The sequence below is a fragment of the Astyanax mexicanus genome, chromosome 5 (assembly GCF_023375975.1).
Source record: "Astyanax mexicanus isolate ESR-SI-001 chromosome 5, AstMex3_surface, whole genome shotgun sequence".
NCBI classification, from domain to species: Eukaryota; Metazoa; Chordata; class Actinopteri; order Characiformes; family Acestrorhamphidae; genus Astyanax; species Astyanax mexicanus.
Window position 1 is genome coordinate 28,780,993 of NC_064412.1, and position 19,895 is coordinate 28,800,887.

General features: G+C 40.1%; 1 protein-coding gene across 1 annotated transcript; it reads right to left on the minus strand.

Moving 5' to 3' along the window:
- Window positions 1–1,502: 1,502 nt before the first annotated feature.
- LOC125802248 (uncharacterized) lies at window positions 1,503–10,181 on the minus strand. The gene is made up of 5 exons (XM_049479647.1): window positions 7,466–10,181; window positions 5,266–5,667; window positions 3,961–4,079; window positions 3,129–3,748; window positions 1,503–3,015 (listed from the first exon to the last, which is right to left on the minus strand). The coding sequence occupies exons 1-5, from the start codon at window positions 10,158–10,160 to the stop codon at window positions 1,503–1,505; spliced, it is 5,349 nt and encodes a 1,782-aa protein (XP_049335604.1). The 5' UTR covers window positions 10,161–10,181.
- Between the last annotated feature and the right edge of the window lie 9,714 nt (window positions 10,182–19,895).

A 19,895-nucleotide genomic window follows, 5' to 3' on the forward strand; every position in this document is an offset into this window, starting at 1 on the left:
TCTAATTTATAGTAAACATTGCTGCCTACTAAGCCAGCTAAATGTGTCCCAAAATGCATGCGCGTCTCGCTACTAAGCAACAGACAGCCGAACAAACGGAGCGGACAGTGAGCCATCAGGGTTGCCAGATTGTTACAGTGGGATTCAGATAAAACGAATTCACTGGGTAAAACATGTTTCAAATCCGCCAAAATACTGATAAAATCACCCAAACAGCTAATGTTCATCGTATTAACAATATTACAGGGTTTATTCCAACATGATCTTAAATAAAATACCTTAATTATCTTAAATATCACTATTACAAAAAACAATATTTAAATTAGTTTATCTGCATGTTTGTATTATGTGTTTTGAGCATTGTATCATTGGACACACGAACCAAAAAAGTAAATACAGTACATAAAAATAAGCTTGCAAGCAATGAAAGAAATAAATACTCATATAGTTAAAAACATATTTTAAAAACATATTTTAGGTTAAAATTTCTGCTCTAACTACGTCTATAAAACATATTAAAATGTGTTTTCGTGAAAAATCGATTGTTTTAGGTCGTAGTTAAATGTTTGAGTCTTGCTCCTCTGTTAACAGTTGGGTGAGATTTACACACAATTAATTTCTACACAAAATAATGTCAAAACACTTTACAAAAGAGTGATTCTTTAAGACACTGGTTTTGAATGCGAAAGTTGAAGAAAGATGCTGTGCTCACGTTATATCCCTGGACAGATTCACAGAGTTCAGTGAAGCCTGTTAAGAGGACTCTAGTTAGATGAACTACAGGGTATTTTTCTACAGTCAGTGTATAATTATAGCTTACATTCAACTAACACGGAGACCAGACTCACAACGCAGCTTCATGTCCATTGCTGTTTATTCACTGTTTTCCCTACTGCCCCCCACATACACAGCATCCTGGGTAACGTAGTTCCCATCAGTACACCTCCCCCTTTTAGATGAGAAATACCCCATACAAATAACATTCTGTAGCATGTATCTTTTAAATTTGTTTCTCTAACTTGTGCACGTATTTTCTTTAACCATAAACACATTTTACTTGAACACCTGTCATAACTACATTATTTTCTTTCAAAGCAGAACAGTTTAACTTATTTTTTTCCTATATACCATTATCTTATAAAGTCCATAAGCTTGCTACAACACTCTCACCACCTTCATTTCCTTTTTTTTTTTTTTTTTGAAAGCACAATGTTCATATGTCCAGTCTATCAGGCGGTCTAGACAATCTTCCGGATCTTGTGACAAATCCAGTGGGACGTAGATGCCGTCTGTTTCTCCTCAGCATCCCTCGAGAAGTGTCAACTAAGTAAGATCTTGGAGTATGAGCTGGTCCATTGACAGAACCATGGACATGCTCTGTAGCAAGCCAAACCTTTTGCCCTGTGTGAAGCCTGGGAAGTGGACAAGAGCCATGACGTTGGTTGTAGTTTCTTGCTTGTCGCTCTCGCATTGCTTCATCCTTCTTGTGGAACTCTTGGAGTTTAGGCCATGCTGGAGAATTTCCAGGAGGTTGGGGTAATGTAGTATGCAAGCGTCTCCCCATAAGCAGCTGGGAGGGAGAGAAACCATGCTCTAAAGGCGTTGCTCTGTAAGCTAGCAATGCTTTGCTGAAGTCTCTCTCCTTTTTCCAGTCCTTTGAGAGTGCACACTGCCCTCTCTGCTTCCCCATTAGCCTGAGGATAACGTGGGCTGCAGGTGGTGTGTATGCATTTGAACTCACGTGCAAAATTTCGAAAGGTGTTTGACACAAACTGAGGTCCCTTGTCAGAAACAACCTCATCAGGGATGCCGTGACGTGCAAATGCTTCTTTGATTGCTCGCACTGTGACCTCTGAGGATGTGGTTTTGAGCTCTGCCACTTCGATGTATCTGGAGAAATAGTCAACAATGAGCATATAGGATTTCTTTTCATGCTCGAAGAGATCCATACCTACTTTACTCCATGGGCGAACTGGGACTGGACTAGATAACAGTGGCTCACACCTCTGCACTCTGTGTTGCATGCATATGTCACAGTTTTCTACCATCAGCCGAATTTCAGATGACAGACCTGGCCAACAAACAGAATGATGAGCTCTGGCTCTGCATTTAGAAATGCCCTGGTGTCCCTCATGGATCCTTTCAAGGATGTCTTTCTGCAGCTGAACTGGAATTAATAATCTGTCACTTTTCAGAAGGAGATTGTCAACCACGGTCAGTTCAGCTCTAACTTGCCAAAAGTGCTTGAGGTCTTTGTGTACAGCATGTTTCTCTGGCCAGCCAGCTAAACAGTAGTGTTTTACTTTCTGACATGTGTTGTCCGCTGCTTGGGCCTCTTGTATCTGTTTCAGACGAGCCTCTGTCACTGGCAGTGATGCCACTATAGTGTCCACGAAAACCTGAACATCTTTTTCCAACTGCTGATCAGCTAGTGTCAAAGCGTCACTCAGTGGTGCACGAGACAGCGTGTCCGCAGTTATGAGTTTTTTCCCTGGAACATGTTGTATGTCATAACAGAATCTCAAGAGGCGAAGGCGAAATCTGAGAATTCTTGGTGGTAACTCATCTAAGCCTCTGGTACCCAGCAGTGGTATGAGTGGTTTATGGTCAGTGAGTAACGTGAAGTGAAGACCTTGGAGATATGAGACCAACCTTTCACATGCCCATGTTACTGCCAGTGCTTCTTTTTCGATTTGCGCATAGCGCTTCTCTGTGTCACTCAGCCCTCTTGAAATGTACGTGACAGGTTTCCACGTGCCATCAAGCTGTCTTTGTGTAAGTACAGCCCCGATGCCATACGAGGATGCATCTGCTGCTACCCTGGTCTCTCTCTCTGGTGAATACTGGGCCAATACGTTTGGCGATCTCAGCTCTTCTTTCAGCTTGCAGAAAGCTGTTCTCTGTGGATCTCCCCAGCACCACTCATTTCTTTCTCTCAGTAACTCTTTCAATGGAGTTGTGAAAGAAGCGAGTTGCGGGAGGAATTTGGCGAGATAATTTGCCATGCCCATAACTCTGCGAACATCAGCCACACAGGTTGGCTCAGGCATTTGGAGGATCGACCCTCCAACCCATTTGCTGTTATTTTGTGGCCAACAAAAATCATTTCACTCTTGCCAAACTCACACTTTTCATTTAGTGTGAGGCCCTCAGACTGAAGTTTCTGCAACACCTGGTGCAGACACAGATCATGCTCCATTTTGTCTTGGCCAAAGACAAGAATGTCATCAGCATGGCAGATCACTCCGTCATAGTTCTCTAGTAGCTGTGACATTCTGCGTTGAAAGTGTTCTGGGGCAGATACAATTCCAAAAGGGAGCCGATTAAAAATATATCTCCCGAATGGGGTAATGAATGTAGTGAGAGGCTTTGATTCATTTGTGAGGGGAATCTGCCAGAAGCCTGACCTAGCATCCAATTTTGTGAAAACCTTGGCATTTGACAGCATTGCTAGAGACTGGTCTACAGCTGGCAGGATGTGGCGTTCTCTTTTGACCCACTTATTCAAGTTTGTGAGATCTACACATATGCGAATCTTCCCACTTGGCTTTGGAACCACGACCATCCCTGCGCACCATTCTGTAGGGCTGCTCACCTTGGAAATGACCCCCATAAACTCCATCCGGTCTAGCTCCTCCTTCACCTTATCTCTCAGTGGTAGTGGTACTCTGCGGGGTGTTGAAAGTGCATATGGCGTTGCATCTTTCTCCAGTTCAATGTGATATGGCTGCGCAGTAGCCCAAGCCCACTAAACACAGATGGATATGCATCAACAAAGTTTGGAGTGTTTTGTTGTGTGACAGCATCAATGCGGTGGACGAGGCTCAATGCTTCAATTGCTGGTAGCCCTAGTAGTGCTTTTGTCAGTCCAGCAACAACATAAACATCTTGGATGCAGCTGCGCCCTTTCGCTTTTTGGATATGACCAAGTTTGTTTTAGCTGAAAACACCCTCTGGTACAGCTGACACCGCTGCTCCTGTGTCTAATTTGAACTGGATGTCTGTTCCATTTACAGAAACTGTTTCTGTCCACTCTTGAGCAGTAGATGAGGACAATTCTCCAAGAAAAACAAAGTCCTCTGAGCAGAATTCACATTCACCATGAGACACAGAGTCCATTTTAGATGAACGACATGCAGCAGCAAAGTGCCCTTTTTTGTGACACTTATGGCATTCAGCATCTCTAGCTGGACAGTCCTTCCATGCATGCTTTTTCCCTGCACCACATCTGCCACAGTCTTTTTGATACTGATGCTGTTTATTTTTATGGACACCTTTTCTGTCGTATTTTTCATACTTTGAGTTTGGAAACATCTTTTTGTTTCCCACTTTTCCTCTTATGGCATCTACATTAATGCTCTTGGCTGCTCCTGTATTCTCAGAGTCATGCAGTACAGCTTGTTGTTTTTTCACAGTTTCATTTTGGCGGACTTTTTGTATTGCTTTGTTCAGAGTTAAATCAGGATCTAGCTGCATAAGTTCAGACAGTCTGTGGTCTCTGATTCCCACAACAATTCTATCCCTGATTAGTTCTACTTTCAGTGAGCCAAAGTTACAATGCTCTGCGAGCTTATGTACTGCTGTGATAAATGCCTCTGCACTTTCACCCTCTTCTTGGCATCTGCGATTGAACTGGGCTCTCAAATATGACATTGTGTCTACCTACACAGTGTTGCTGAAATGCTTGCACAACTGTGTCATATTTCTCTTTGCCTTCCTGTAACGCCACAGACGGGAGTCAGACGCTCGCGGTAAAAACAAAACGAGGCTTTATTATAAAGCACGTAAGCTGATAGCGTAGTCAGATAACAGGCCTGGGTCAAAGCCAGAAAAACAACCAACCAAAACATCAGAGCCGAATCACAAACCGAAAACGAAACCATTAACCAGAAGCAGAGTTCAATAAACCAGAAAATCACAATACAAACAGAACAAAAGGATAAGGCAAAAAACGTAGTCGAAAAGAACAAACAAGGGTCATACACGGGTAATACAGACAGGAAAATAACGCTCAGTATATCGCTGGTGAAACAGGGAAAATACCTCGCGAAAAACGAGACAAACAGACAGGTATTTATATCTGAAGTAAATTACCAACACCTGAACACAATCTAGAATTCCGGTGACGTAGATCGCACGAATGAGCCGCGATTGGCTGAGTCCGAACACGTGGTGTTGTCAGGTGCATGCCGGGAGGTGTAGTTCCGGACCGGGGATTGTCCATAGACGCAACCAACTCCCCGGTGACGTCTCCGGGTGACCTACTGATGCCATGTCGTTGCTGGACAGAACTGGATTTCCTTGGACGACCTCTCGGACAGCTACCAGGACGGGCACCTGATGAGCTCAGAGATCTGTATGCAGGGCGGCCCCTGGGACGAGCGCTGGATGAACTGGGAGATCTGAGTCGTGGCCGACCTCTAGGACGAGGAGCCGGTTTCTCGGGGTGACGCTGATGGAAGTCAGCAATCAAGCCAGGATCTGCTACATACGATGCAGGGATCCAGCTCCTCTCTTCTGGACCATACCCCTCCCAGTCGACCAGATACTGCAGAGTGCCCCCACGCCGCCGCGAGTCCAGCAACTGCCGAACAGCATAAACAGTCGACCCATCAACAGTCACCGGAGGTGGAGGAGTCTCCCCAGGCGTAGCCTCGTCCAACGGACCTGAAATAACGTGTTTGAGCAAAGAAACATGGAATGAGTTTGACAAACGTGAATGAGTGGGTAAATCTAAACGATAAGTAACTTCATTAATCTGTTTCAAAATTTTATAAGGACCAATATACTTGGCGAAAAGTTTTTTACTTCCCTCTGAAGGACGAAGATCACGGGTTGACAACCAGACTCTATCTCCAGCTTGATAGGAGGGGGTCTCTCTTCGATGGTGGTCCGCTTTGGCTTTTTGTCGACGAAGAGCAGCATCAATACGCTGATGAGTAAGTTCCCACACCTCCTCGCTTCTCCTCATCCAATCATCGAAGGCAGGTATGTCAGAGGTGGCACCAGACCAAGGCATTATGGGGAGTTGATATCCTAATATGCACTGGAAAGGGGTCAGTCCTGTGGTAGAGCTAGTGAGGGAGTTTTGAGCCATTTCCGCCCAGGGAAGAAAACGAAACCAGTCTCTTGGATTCTCAAAACAATATAGCCTAAGGAATTTACCTAGCTCCTGGTTCATCCTTTCACATTGACCATTAGTTTCTGGGTGATAACCAGAGGCATGGGCGTGGTAGTGGGGGGAAAAGTGGACCTGACTACCCAGGGCCCAAGTAGGGAGAGGGGCCCATAAAAATCCTGATTTATTCATTTATTTTTAAGTGGTATTTTTATTATTGAATTGGGCCCTCTAATTAACTATTTATTAATTAATCTATCAAAAATTATTGATAACATCTACTGAGAGAATTAACTTTAGTTACAGTCCTCTCAACATATGGGACATTCTGGGAGCCCCCTCCTGGAGGCGCAAGATGGTTTGGTCCGCCCGACAGCGACCCGGCTACAGGTGTACCGTCAGTGAGCCCAGATTAAATGACCTGGGGGGGGGGGGGTTAGAGACTTCATGCTGCCCCTAAAACAGAAATCAGTTTATCAGAAGAAGAAAGAAAGAAGGCAGAGTGAGGGGAGGCAGCTGTTGACGGCTTTCTTTCCCAAAGGTGAACAGAGTTTGCTTGTTATGCTAAGTGTAATTAAAGTTAATGTAGTCCTCTCCACACAGCTGCTGCTGATGTCTGTATGCTCACGTGAAGCCGTTAGCTTAGCAAATTACCAACCAGGCTGCTGCTGCTGTAAGAATAAAGGTAATTCTGAGCCGCGTAAGGTTAGATATCGACATTAACCGGTCTTAGAAACTCCCCCTTACGTTGGTATGTTGGTTCAAGAGAGAGAGAGAGAGAGAGAGAGAGAGAGAGAGAGAGAGAGAGAGATTTATTATAAGTTATAAGTAAGTTATTATTTTGGTTCAGTGCGTGTGCTATAGCCTATTGTCTACTAACACAGCAGAGCTGAAAGAGAAACAGTGCTGAGACTTAATAAATGATCCACCTAGCAATATTTCTGCTGCATATATCAACATGTAAGTAGCCTACCAATATCTCTGTAGGTGCGAGTACACACTAGTAATATATTAAGCAATAAAGCAATTGATTATTTTTGTCTGGTAAAAAGCCTTAGCATTGCAGTGCAGTGCTTAAAAAGCTATTATCAACGCTCAATAAATTCATGATGTTACCAAAGCCAATTAATAATCATGTTAAATAACTGTGATCTCAATATTAATCAAAAATAATTGTGATCATGATTTTTGCCATATATTTTTGCCAGAGATTGTAGCTTAAAACTTTATTAATGCTTTTTATTTTAGATAAATACCGCTTTTTTGCTCACGTTCTTCATGTACTTGATAGGGGCCCACTGACATTGCGAGTGTACAGGGCCCAGAATTTGCTGCTACGCCCCTGACCAGAGGACAGACTTACAGAGACACCTAAAAGTTCGAAAAAGGCTGACCAGACCTGAGAGGTAAATTGAGGGCCCCTATCAGATACAATATTCTCAGGAATACCAAAAATGCGAAATACATAGTTGAACAGGACCTCAGCTGTCTGAAACGCTGTGGGTAGTGATGGAAAAGGAATAAATCTAACTCCACGGGAGAATCTATCAATGACTGTAAGAATGGTAGTGTAAGACTGAGACAGGGGAAGATCTGTGACAAAATCTACAGCCAAATGAGACCAGGGACGACTGGGAACAGGTAAGGGGACTAGTTTGCCAGCAGGCAAAGTCTTGGGGGTTTCGCACTGAGAACAGACAGAACATGAGGGCACAAATTTATGTACATCACTAGACATGCTCTCCCACCAATATCTATTGAGCAAAAGCTGCTGAGTACGGGTCTCACCAGGATGCCCAGAAGTAATAGATGAATGGGCCCACGTAATCAAACGATCTCGAAAGTTAACAGGTACATATAACTTATCTGAAGGGCACTGAGAAGGTATTTCAATATCCTGTAAAGCCCTCTCGATCTCATCATCGACCTCCCATCTGATACTGGACACGACCACACCGGGTTGCAGGATGGTCTCAGAGGAAGTGTCTTGAGGTGCCTCATCAGTATACATACGAGACAGAGCATCAGCTTTACCATTACGAGAACCAGGCCGATAAGTGATAGAAAAATCAAAACGAGAGAAAAACAGGGACCAACGGGCTTGACGAGGGTTTAACCTCTTGGCTGAATTCAAATATTCTAAATTCTTGTGGTCAGTTAACACCATAAACGGATAATTAGCCCCCTCTAACCAATGTCTCCACTCCTCAAATGCAAGTTTAATGGCCAGTAGTTCTCTATCACCAATGCCATAATTTCGTTCAGTGGGTGTGAGTTTGTGGGAGAAAAAAGCTACAGGGTGAAGTTTCTGAGGATCCCCTAATCTTTGTGATAAGACTGCACCTACACCGGTTTCTGAAGCATCAACTTCTACTACAAAGGGCTGACTAGGATCAGGGTGTTTAAGGATAGGAGCTGAAGTGAATGAATCCTTAAGTGTCTGAAAAGCCTGCTCAGCCTGACTAGACCATGTCAAAGTTTTGGTAGCTCCTTTCAAAAGAGCCGTGAGGGGAGCAGCAATACTGCTGAAATTTCTAATAAACCTCCGATAAAAGTTGGCAAACCCTAAAATGTTTTGAAGATCTTTAACTGATCTGGGTCGGGGCCAACTGACAACAGCCTCCACCTTGTGGTCATCCATGGTGATACCCGTGGGGCTAATGATGTAACCGAGGAACGTGGTGGAAGGGAGATGGAACTCGCATTTTTCACCTTTGACATATAACTGGTGCTCAAGCAGTCTAGTGAGTACCTGACGGACCTGATGAACGTGATTTTCGAATGAATCTGAATAGATCAAGATATCGTCTATGGATACAATGACAAACTGGCCAATCATATCACGAAAAACATCATTGACAAAAGCCTGGAAGACGGAAGGGGCATTACGTAAACCAAAAGGCATAACAAGGTACTCATAGTGCCCCCTAGTGGTAACAAAAGCGGTCTTCCATTCATCACCTTCTTTAATTCGAACTAGGTTATAGGCACTTCTAAGATCAAGTTTAGTAAAAATCGTGGCTCCTCTTAATTGTTCTAAAGCTACTGGGATAAGAGGTAGAGGATAGGGATATGGTTTAGTAATCTGATTTAAACCTCTATAATCTATACAGGGACGTAATCCTCCATCTTTTTTTTGAACAAAAAAGAACCCAGAAGCTGCTGGAGATTCGGACGGTCGGATGAAACCCTGAGCTAGGAACTCCTCTATGTATTCTTCCATAACTTTCTCCTCAGCCTGAGTAAGGGGATAAACTCTGGACTTTGGTAGAGTAGCCCCATCAAGGAGCTCAATTGCGCAATCATATTCTCTATGAGGAGGCAATTTGGTGGCATTTACTTTGTTAAATACTTCTTGGAGATCCTGATATTCAGGAGGGATCTGTAACTTAGCATTAATAACAGGGTTCTCAACAGAAGTGGCACCAACAGACATAACAGGGGTAGTTAAACAGTTCTCCAAACAGAAGGGGGACCAAGAAAGCAGCTCTTGGTCTGACCACGAGATCAGAGAGTCATGCTGTTTTAACCAGGGCAGACCTAAAATTATGGGAAATTCTGAAGTGTCAAGGATGAGAAAACTAATAAATTCCACATGTAGAAAACTGGTAGCTAACTTAACTGGCTCAGTCTTGTGTGTAATAGTTCCAGTACCTACAGGCCCCCCATCCAGTGCAGAAACTTTCAGTGATGCTTCCAACGGAGTTGTAGCAATCTTCAGCTGGTCCACGATGGTCTTGTTTATGAAGTTTCCCTCTGCACCGGAGTCAATCAGGGCTGAGAAAACAGAAACAGATGGAGGGCAGTGGAGAGTAACAGGTAACAAGAAAGACCGTGAAACTAACCCCTGAGTGGGAAGACTCACCACTTTAGCACGTGGAGTAGGATCCACGCGTTTTCCAGGGGTCAGCGCCTGACGTCTATGCGGACGGGACTGACAATCACGTAAAACGTGACCAGCCCCGCCACAGTACATACATAGACCACCATGTAAACGACGAAGTCTTTCCTCAGGAGACAAACGAGATGAGTCACACTGCATGGGTTCCGGGATCCTGTCTTCATCACCTTCAATAACCTGTGCCAGCTGGTCCTGCTGATCTCCCTGACGCTGAGCCATAGCAATAACAGACTGAGAAAATCCTTCAAAAAGCTGCTGGTGTTGTTGTAGCGTCTTATTCTGCTCACTAACCGCGTTTTTAAGAGCCTCGAAGTCCGCCGTCTGCATAATGGCGAGGTATTCTGTAACGCCACAGACGGGAGTCAGACGCTTGTGGTAAAAACAAAACGAGGCTTTATTATAAAGCACGTAAGCTGATAGCGTAGTCAGATAACAGGCGTGGGTCAAAGCCAGAAAAACAACCAACCAAAACATCAGAGCCGAATCACAAACCGAAAACGAAACCATTAACCAGAAGCAGAGTTCAATAAACCAGAAAATCACAATACAAACAGAACAAAAGGATAAGGCAAAAAACGTAGTCGAAAAGAACAAACAAGGGTCATACACGGGTAATACAGACAGGAAAATAACGCTCAGTATATCACTGGTGAAACAGGGAAAATACCTCGCGAAAAACGAGACAAACAGACAGGTATTTATATCTGAAGTAAATTACCAACACCTGAACACAATCTAGAATTCCGGTGACGTAGACCGCACGAATGAGCCGCGATTGGGTGAGTCCGAAAACGTGGTGTTGTCAGGTGCATGCTGGGAGGTGTAGTTCCGGACCGGGGATTGTCCATAGACGGGAACGGCAGAGTCAGAAAAAGGAACTACAGAGTCTGTGGTAGGCGTCACACTTCCTCACTCAGTGGCAGCACTGCTAGGATATCATCTGCTTCATCTCCTATAGCATAGAGTAAAGAGTTCACCTGATAGTCCTCTGGTTTTGTGCATAGTCCTGAAGCTAGACGAAAGCGTTCAAACCGCCTAATCCATCTTGGCCACTCAGCTGTATTGGAGAAGTCGAAGGGCTCTGGGTGTGTTATCTGTACTGCTGCTACTGCCATTGCTTCAGTTCTGTGTGTCTGGAGCCAAATTCGTGGAGGAAAACACACTGGCCGTGTGTGTGAAGCTGCACTACTCCCCTCCGAGTTTTGTGCGCAAGTTTTGTGCGCTTCCTTTTGTCTCCTTAAACTCCGTTTTTTTTTTTTTTTTTGAGCGACAGCCTCGAGTTCACTCACTTTACATATGAAGCGGTAAATGTACGTGGTCTTCAGTAAACTGCCCACTTCTGACACCATGTATAATTTTAGCTTACATTCAACTAACACGGAGACCAGACTCACAACGCAGCTTCATGTCCATTGCTGTTTATTCACAGTTTTCCCTACTGCCCCCCACATACACAGCATCCTGGGTAACGTAGTTCCCACCAGTACAGTCAGTAAGTTAGTTACTCAGGAATGCCTTCACACATAAACATAAACCAAATATGGTTAGAAAGGGTGGAACTTAATCTTTCTGAAAATAGCAGCTACATCCCAGTGCAGTAAAGCTTCTGCATGAAAGCTATCGGGAAAAACACCTAAAAAATAAGACCTCCTTCAATGTTCCTTGTTTTATTCTTCCATTATAACTCTATTTATTTGCTCAAAACACATAATCAGTTGTATTTACATTCACTCTCGGGTTTCTTAGTAAATGACATGATGTCATCATTGCCATTGATTCCTCAAAGTGTTTTAAAAATGGACTTTCACCACAACAGAAAAATATGTGCAATTTGCTTTTCGACAACCAATATTATTTACCTCTAGTGCTTTAAACATATTTATCTGATGTTTCAAACCAAATAATATCAGTAAATGACCCAATAGTGTGTACAGAAAAAGAGTGTGAAACTACCTGCGCTCAAACTAAAGCTAGGTATGGTCTGCACACTGCTTTTCATTTTACCTAAGTATTTCGCACTATACAGTATTTCGCACTAAACATTTTTATTTAGACTAAAACGTTTACACTTTTTATATATAGTTTTCACTGTGTGTCCTAAATAAAAATGTTTTTCTCATCATTTTGTGGAATAACTCTTTATTTTAATATGTGTTGTTATTATAAGCAGCTGAAAATAAATATCTAATATAGTAAATCAGTCTTGCCATTAGTTGGAATATTGGATATATTGGACCTGATCAATATACTCAAAGGCATAGGCTGCTCTGACTGTCAGGGTTTTAGTAATCTACATGTATCCTAGAGGTCTGATTATCAAAACAAATAAGTCCACCTGATGATGTTCATGTATTTTGTCAAAATAATAAGCCATGTAATGAATTATCATCAATATTCTTATGCTTTCAACTCATTTACACTCTAGTCTAACCATTTTGAAAAGATATCTTAGGTGAATATATTTAAAGTCTATACATTCAAAAATAAGTAAAAAAAAAAAAAAAAAAAAAAAAAACAGGCCCTTGGTAACATTTTTAACAAAACATGACCAGTTTCAGGAAAATATAACAATTCTGCTTCCTTTTACATTTCAAATGATTACATTTTTGATGAGCCATATGGCTTTTGGAGTAAAAGAGCTCATGGTTTAGAGCTAAGGCTGACTGATATAATTACTGTGCTATTGCTGCCGTCTCCCTCACTGCCTCGGAACTTCCGGTTTAGAAGCGTACCCCTTAGCCTGGCTTTCGTTTCAAAATGGGCGTGGAGTGAACCACACACACACACACCTTCAGAGCGGAGTAAAGTTAGTTTGATATTCGATATTCAGCGGAGATTCGCCTTTCGGCCGTTCTCTTGCTCACAGGCAATGTCCTAAACTCTCCCAAATTACATTTTCCAAACCACAGAAGAACAGAGAACAAACTTCAAACGTCAGATTTTCTGAAAACACCCAACCTTTCTGTTTCTCCGAGAATATTTACTGAAAATGGCAGGAATCGCTGCAGCGGGCGCTGAAGCTGTTAAGGGACCGTCTGCAAAGTACGGACCCTGATTAAAAACGTAAACATTCACAGCGCCGTTTAATGCATTTCTACTGTAACACGCCCATATGAAATATAGATAAAAAAAATCATACGTAGTCTTTAGAGACACACCTGAAAAATAACTACAACTTTTATTTTTGAAAAATATGATTTGGTTGATTTTATATTAATTCTTTAATAATAAAAATTGCTACTGTACTGCACTAATATGAAATATAGAAATAAAATCACTTGTAGTCTTTAGAGACACACCTGATAAACATACTACAACTTTTAGTTTTTAAAAATATGTCTCGGTTGATTTTATATTAATTTTGTAATAATAAAAATTGCTACTGTACTGTACTAATATGAAATAAAGAAATAAAATCACTTGTAGTCTTTAGAGACACACCCGATAAATATACTACAACTTTTAGTTTTGAAAAATATGACTCGGTTGATTTTATATTAATTTTTTAATAATAAAAAATGCTACTGTAATGCACTAATATGAAATATAAAAATAAAATCACTTGTAGTCTTTAGAGACAGGCTTGATGAACATGTACTACTTTTAGATTCGAAAAATATCACTCTGTTTAATTTTTATTATTTTTTCCAGTATATTGCTACATTTATATTGAAATGCCCAGGTCAGCATATTTTATAGTGATGTGTCCATGTAATGCATTTTGTAAATATTTTGTTAGAAATTCTGGCCTTCAGGAATCAGGAATCAGATTCAGGAGTCAGGAGACGGCTTCAGTGTTGACGTGAGTTTTTTCTCGTGCAGACAGAAAATCGTACACGGGCACAGCTCGCAGATGTTCTCATTTACAACATTTCTCTGAGCACTCCGGTCATGCCAACGTGCTTCAAGACGACCACCATCGTTCCTGTGCCAAAGAAGTCCCATGTGTCCTGCCTCAATGACTACCGTCCCATTGCACTTACTCCCATCATCATGAAGTGCTTTGAGATGCTGGTCATGAGGCACATCAAAAAACAGCTCCCTTCCTCACTGGATCCACTGCAGTTTGCGTATCATCCAAACCGATCAACAGATGATGCCATCTATACTGCGCTCCACCTGGCTCTCACCCACCTGGACAATAAAGACTGCTATGTTCAAATGCTGTTCATCGACTTAAGTTCAGCATTCAACACCATCATCCCTCAGCATCTGAACTGAGCTTGCTGGGCCTGAACTCCTCCCTCTGCAATCCCTCTGGATTTCCTGACTGAGAGACTATCAGTCAGGATTGGAAACAACACCTCCAGCACCACCATACTGAGCACTGGTGTCCCCCAAGGCTGTGTGCTCAGTCCACTGCTGTTCACTCTGCTGACTCATGACTGTACTGCAAACTACAGCTTAAATCACATCATTAAGTTCGCTGATGACACAACCGTAGTTGGACTCATCAGCAAGAATGACGAGTCAGCATACAGAGAGGAGGTGCAGTGGCTAACACACTGGTGCAGAACCAACAACCTCTCTCCAAGTGTGGATAAAACCAAAGAGATGGTTGTTGACTTCAGGAGAGCACCAGGTAACCACCACCCACTGAACATCAACGGCTCTGCTGTGGAAAGTGTGAAGAAAACCTAGTTCCTCGGTGTTCACATTGCAGAGAACCTCACCTGGTCTCTCAACACCAGCTCCATCACCAAGAAAGCCCAGCAGCGTCTCTACTTCCTGCGGAGACTGAGAAAAGCACATCTTCCACCCCCCATCCTCACCATGTTCTACAGAGGGACTGTAGAGAACATCTTGAGCACCTGCATTACCGTCTGGTTTGGGAACTGCAGCAAAAGTGTAGATGCATCCGCAAAGCCACCAGCATTGTGGATGACCCCACCCATCCATCACACGGACTCTTCGCTCTGATGCCATCTGGCAGAAGATACCGGAGTATCCGTGCCTCCACTTCCAGACTCTGCAACAGCTTCGTCCACCAGGCAGTCAGACTCCTCAACACACAGAGACGGAACTGACCCCCCCCCATCCACCACACACCCACACTGAACTGAGCCCTCCCCCCACCACCCCCCACCACTCCCCACACACACACACAAAGACTGTACTGGACAATCCCATCACACTACACACAAACTCAGCACACGAAGACTGAACTGTCTCTATCACTATCAGCAATATTTGCTGCTCACACGCTCCATAAGAACTCTCTATCTCAGTAACTGCTGTGATCATATATCTATATTTCATATTAGTACAGTACAGTAGCAATTTTTATTATTAAAAAATTAATATAAAATCAACCGAGTCATATTTTTCAAAACTAAAGGTTGTAGTATGTTTATCAGGTGTGTCTCTAAAGACTACAAGTGATTTTATTTCTATATTTCATATTAGTACAGTACAGTAGCAATTTTTATTATTAAAAAAATTATAAAAAATCAACTAAATCATATTTTTCAAAACTAAAGGTTGTAGTATGTTTATCAGGTGTGTCTTTGAGGACTACAAGTAATTTTATTTCTATATTTCATATTAGTACAGTACAGTAGCAATTTTTATTATTAAAAAAATTATAAAAAATCAACCAAATCATATTTTTAAAAATTAAAAGTTGTAGTATGTTTATCAGGTGTGTCTCTGAGGACTACAAGTGATTTTATTTCTATATTTCATATTAGTACAGTACAGTAGCAATTTTTATTATTAAAAAATTAATAAAAAATCAATCGAATCATATTTTTTAAAATTAAAAGTTGTAGTATGTTTATCAGGTGTGTCTCTAAAGACTACAAGTGATTTTTTATCAAAATTTCATATTAGTACAGTACAGTAGCAATTTTTATTATTAAAAAATTAATATAAAATCAACCGAGTCATATTTTTCAAAACTAAAAGTTGTAGTATGTTTATCAGGTGTGTCTCTAAAGACTACAAGTGATTTTTTATCAATATTTCATATTAGTACAGTACAGTAGCAATTTTTTTTATTAAAAAAATTAATATAAAATCAACCGAGTCATATTTTTCAAAACTAAAAGTTGTAGTATGTTTATCAGGTGTGTCTCTAAAGACTACAAGTGATTTTATTTCTATATTTCATATTAGTACAGTACAGTAGAAATTTTTATTATTAAAAAATTAATAAAAAATCAACCGAATCATATTTTTCAAAACTAAAGGTTGTAGTATGTTTATCAGGTGTGTCTCTAAAGACTACAAGTGATTTTATTTCTATATTTCATATTAGTACAGTACAGTAGAAATTTTTATTATTAAAAAATTAATATAAAATCAACCGAGTCATATTTTTCAAAACTAAAAGTTGTAGTATGTTTATCAGGTGTGTCTCTAAAGACTACAAGTGATTTTTTATCAATATTTCATATTAGTACAGTACAGTAGCAATTTTTTTTATTAAAAAAATTAATATAAAATCAACCGAGTCATATTTTTCAAAACTAAAAGTTGTAGTATGTTTATCAGGTGTGTCTCTAAAGACTACAAGTGATTTTTTATCAATATTTCATATTAGTACAGTACAGTAGCAATTTTTATTATTAAAAAATTAATAAAAAATCAATCGAATCATATTTTTTAAAATTAAAAGTTGTAGTATGTTTATCAGGTGTGTCTCTAAAGACTACAAGTGATTTTTTATCAATATTTCATATTAGTACAGTACAGTTGCAATTTTTAGTATTAAAAAAATAATAAAAAATCAACCGAATCATATTTTTCAAAACTAAAGGTTGTAGTATGTTTATCAGGTGTGTCTCTAAAGACTACAAGTGATTTTATTTCTATATTTCATATTAGTGCAGTACAGTAGCAATTTTTATTATTAAAAAATTAATATAAAATCAACCGAGTCATATTTGTCAAAAATAAAAGTTGTAGTATGTTTATCAGGTGTGTCTTTGACAGTGTTGGGAAGGTTACTTTTAAAATGTAATCCCTTACAGATTACTGATTACATCACTCAAAATGTAATTTGTAACGTAATCAGTTACATTACTTCAAGTGAGTAACGTAATCTGATTACTTTGGATTACTTTAAATATTGTCATTTTTTTAAGCCTGAATGAATGTAACAAATAGATAAACAAATAAAACAGCCTTTTCAATCACTCTATAAAAATACTTATGAAACCATTTCATCAAACAATTTTATAAAACACTTCTATAAATTGATGATAAAACCATTTAAAACCAAACAATGTAACAACAACCGTAAGCTATCTATTTGCAGGTTTGCCTCCAGTGTTAATTTTGACAACAAATTGTGATTTAGTCTTAGTCATAGTCTTGTGACGAAAATAGTATTTAGTTTTAGTCACAATTTAGTCATCTGAAATGTTTTTAGTTTTAGTCGACTTAATGTCATAAGAATATAGTCGACTAAAATTACAGTAAATTTAGTCGACTAAAATGTAAAGGGTGTAAATGTAAATGCTTGTTCATCAGTTCCCTTGAATTATTAACTCTACATGTATACAAAATGAAACGTTTAATAACCACTTGAGTAATATTGTTAATGTTTGAAAGTGAAATATATTTATATATGATTTAATGTATATTATTATTATTATTACTATTATTATTGTAGGTGTGTGACTATACATATTTTACATTTAAAATTTTGCTCTAGAAATCAGGTCATAAAACATCTGAATAGTTAAATTATAGTTTAAACAGAGCTGTAGATGCAAAAACTTTTAAAGGATCTAGTTTTATCTCCAGCACTAACCCAGCACACCTACTGTAGCTACAGTCTATAAATGAACACACATTCACACACTGTCCTGTAGAGATGCTCTCAGGATGTACAGAGAGACTTCATGAGTTAAAGTGAGAAACTTATGAGAAAGTGCTGTAAGGAACTTTACACAGACTTTTGGGTTCATAGATTCACTTATTTTATTGTTTTATTTTCGTTATATTATTGAGTTCCTTTCTGACCTGCTGCTGATTTATCACTAGCTATATCTTTCCCACTGTGAGACATCTTAATGAGTTAGGGTTCTGTATCAGTTCTGTGTTTTAGTGCACTGCCGAGTTAAACACATCAGCTCATGAAATAACATCAGTATTAACCCTCTCATGCATGAATTATAATAAACTCAGTCAGGATTTTTTTTCTAAGTGTTTTTATACATCCTTAGGGATGTAAAACAAGGTTTGAAAAAATATATATTCTATCTTTATTCGATAAAGAAATATTTATCTGTCCACTCAAGTGTACTTCATGCATTTTTTGTTGTAAAAAAAACACAAATGTAATTCAGTTATACAGTTGTAATATGGTATTCTGTTGGAATAGTGGAACTGAGGAGGATATTGTGACACAAGAAAATGTCTCTGAACCGTAGAACCTTATAGAATCTTGATTGTGACTGGTATTATCATACTGTATTCTTGTCAAGTCTCTGAACTGTTAAGTGAGCATATTCTCTTATAGTATTTTATAGCATGTATCATATTTCCTGTCAAATCATGCTTGTTGCTAATTTCTGAAACTATTTTCTTTGATGGTTGCCAAAGCATACAGGGCACAAAGCTACAAGACACTGCATGCAGATGTACTTGGTTCTTCGTGTGCTGGCATTTTATACTTTCTTGAGCTGGGGCCAGTGGTTTCCAGGGGCATACTGGATATTGGGGTGCCCTTAGTTTCAACAGCCTCATCTCCTTCATCTCCGTTCCTCAGCCTCAACTCCCTCAGTAACATTTCCAGACTCACCTTCACTATCACTGCTTGACCCTACTTCTCTGCTTGCAACTGTCTGTACTGGCAGACATTCCTCAATTAAAGAAGTTGATTTACAGCCAAAACATTAAACAATATGAATTATTTTAAAAACAACACTGGAAGTAATTGACATTGCATAAAAGTTGAAAAATAGCTAATGATGCATGATGTACAATTAAGTGGACAGATGATTAATCTACAATTCCCTCAAATATAAAATCAAAATTTCGAAAATCTTTACATAATATGTCACCTTAGATGTTACTTGATGTAATTATATATTTTTTACCTGCAGTGATATAATTTTATAAAAGGTAGAAACAAAAATAGCCAAGGTGTTTGGTGGTTTTCCCTGTCTGCCGGCCATCTTGATTTCATTGACTTCTTTTTCCCATTACAATGACCAACCAATGGGATTTTTTTGTATAGGATGATGCAATAGCTTCCACTACAGTGGACTATATGCAGCAGTGCCCAAAATTGCAAGCATATTTAAAGAAAAAAATGTTTTAAACAGCTGTACACTGTAGTGACCTCTATGCATGAAAGGGTTAAAACGCGGATCTCTGCATGGAGATCTGTGTGACTCTGGTCTGCAGAAGCTGAAAGATTAGTGGTGTTTTTACCGGTAATGGAGTCGCTCCACGCGGTTTACACGTTATCTTGTTTTTCGCGACGTCAAAAGAGAAATATATCGGCCCTCTCTCTCTCTCTCCCTGCTGAACACTGTGGAGTTAACTTCCAGTCGAGCTCCGTATCGACAGTTTAATTCCGCGCGGCGCTGCTGCAGGAGAGGCGGGTACTCCACCTTCGCTAAAGTAGCAGTGATTGGATCTCTTCCTAACTGGTCCCTACCTTTCACAGACCTAAATCAGTTCTGATTGGATTTCGTCCCTGCCAAACATTTTCGTCTCGTTTTTATTCGTTGACCAAAATGTCAGTTAATTTCGTCTCGTTGTGTGAGCGTGGAGCCGCTGTGAGCCGCTGCCCCTCCTTCCCTGTCATATCAGAGCGTATTCACCGCAAAATGTTATTTGCGTTTTGTCAGTGTTGGATTGGAAGAGCAAAAATAGGAAAGTACCGCAATGTAACCCTTTTATTTTAGCAGAGTAACT

Coding starts and splice junctions, on each gene's coding strand:
- LOC125802248 (XM_049479647.1), bottom strand. CDS start 10,160: ATGCAGTGTGACTCATCTCGTTTGTCTCCTGAGGAAAGACTTCGTCGT. Junction 5,668..7,465: donor CTCTGTAAGTCTGTCCTCTG/GTCAGGGGCGTA, acceptor ACGTTATTTCAG/GTCCGTTGGACGAGGCTACG. Junction 3,749..3,960: donor CAGGAGCAGCGGTGTCAGCT/GTACCAGAGGGT, acceptor ATCTGTGTTTAG/TGGGCTTGGGCTACTGCGCA.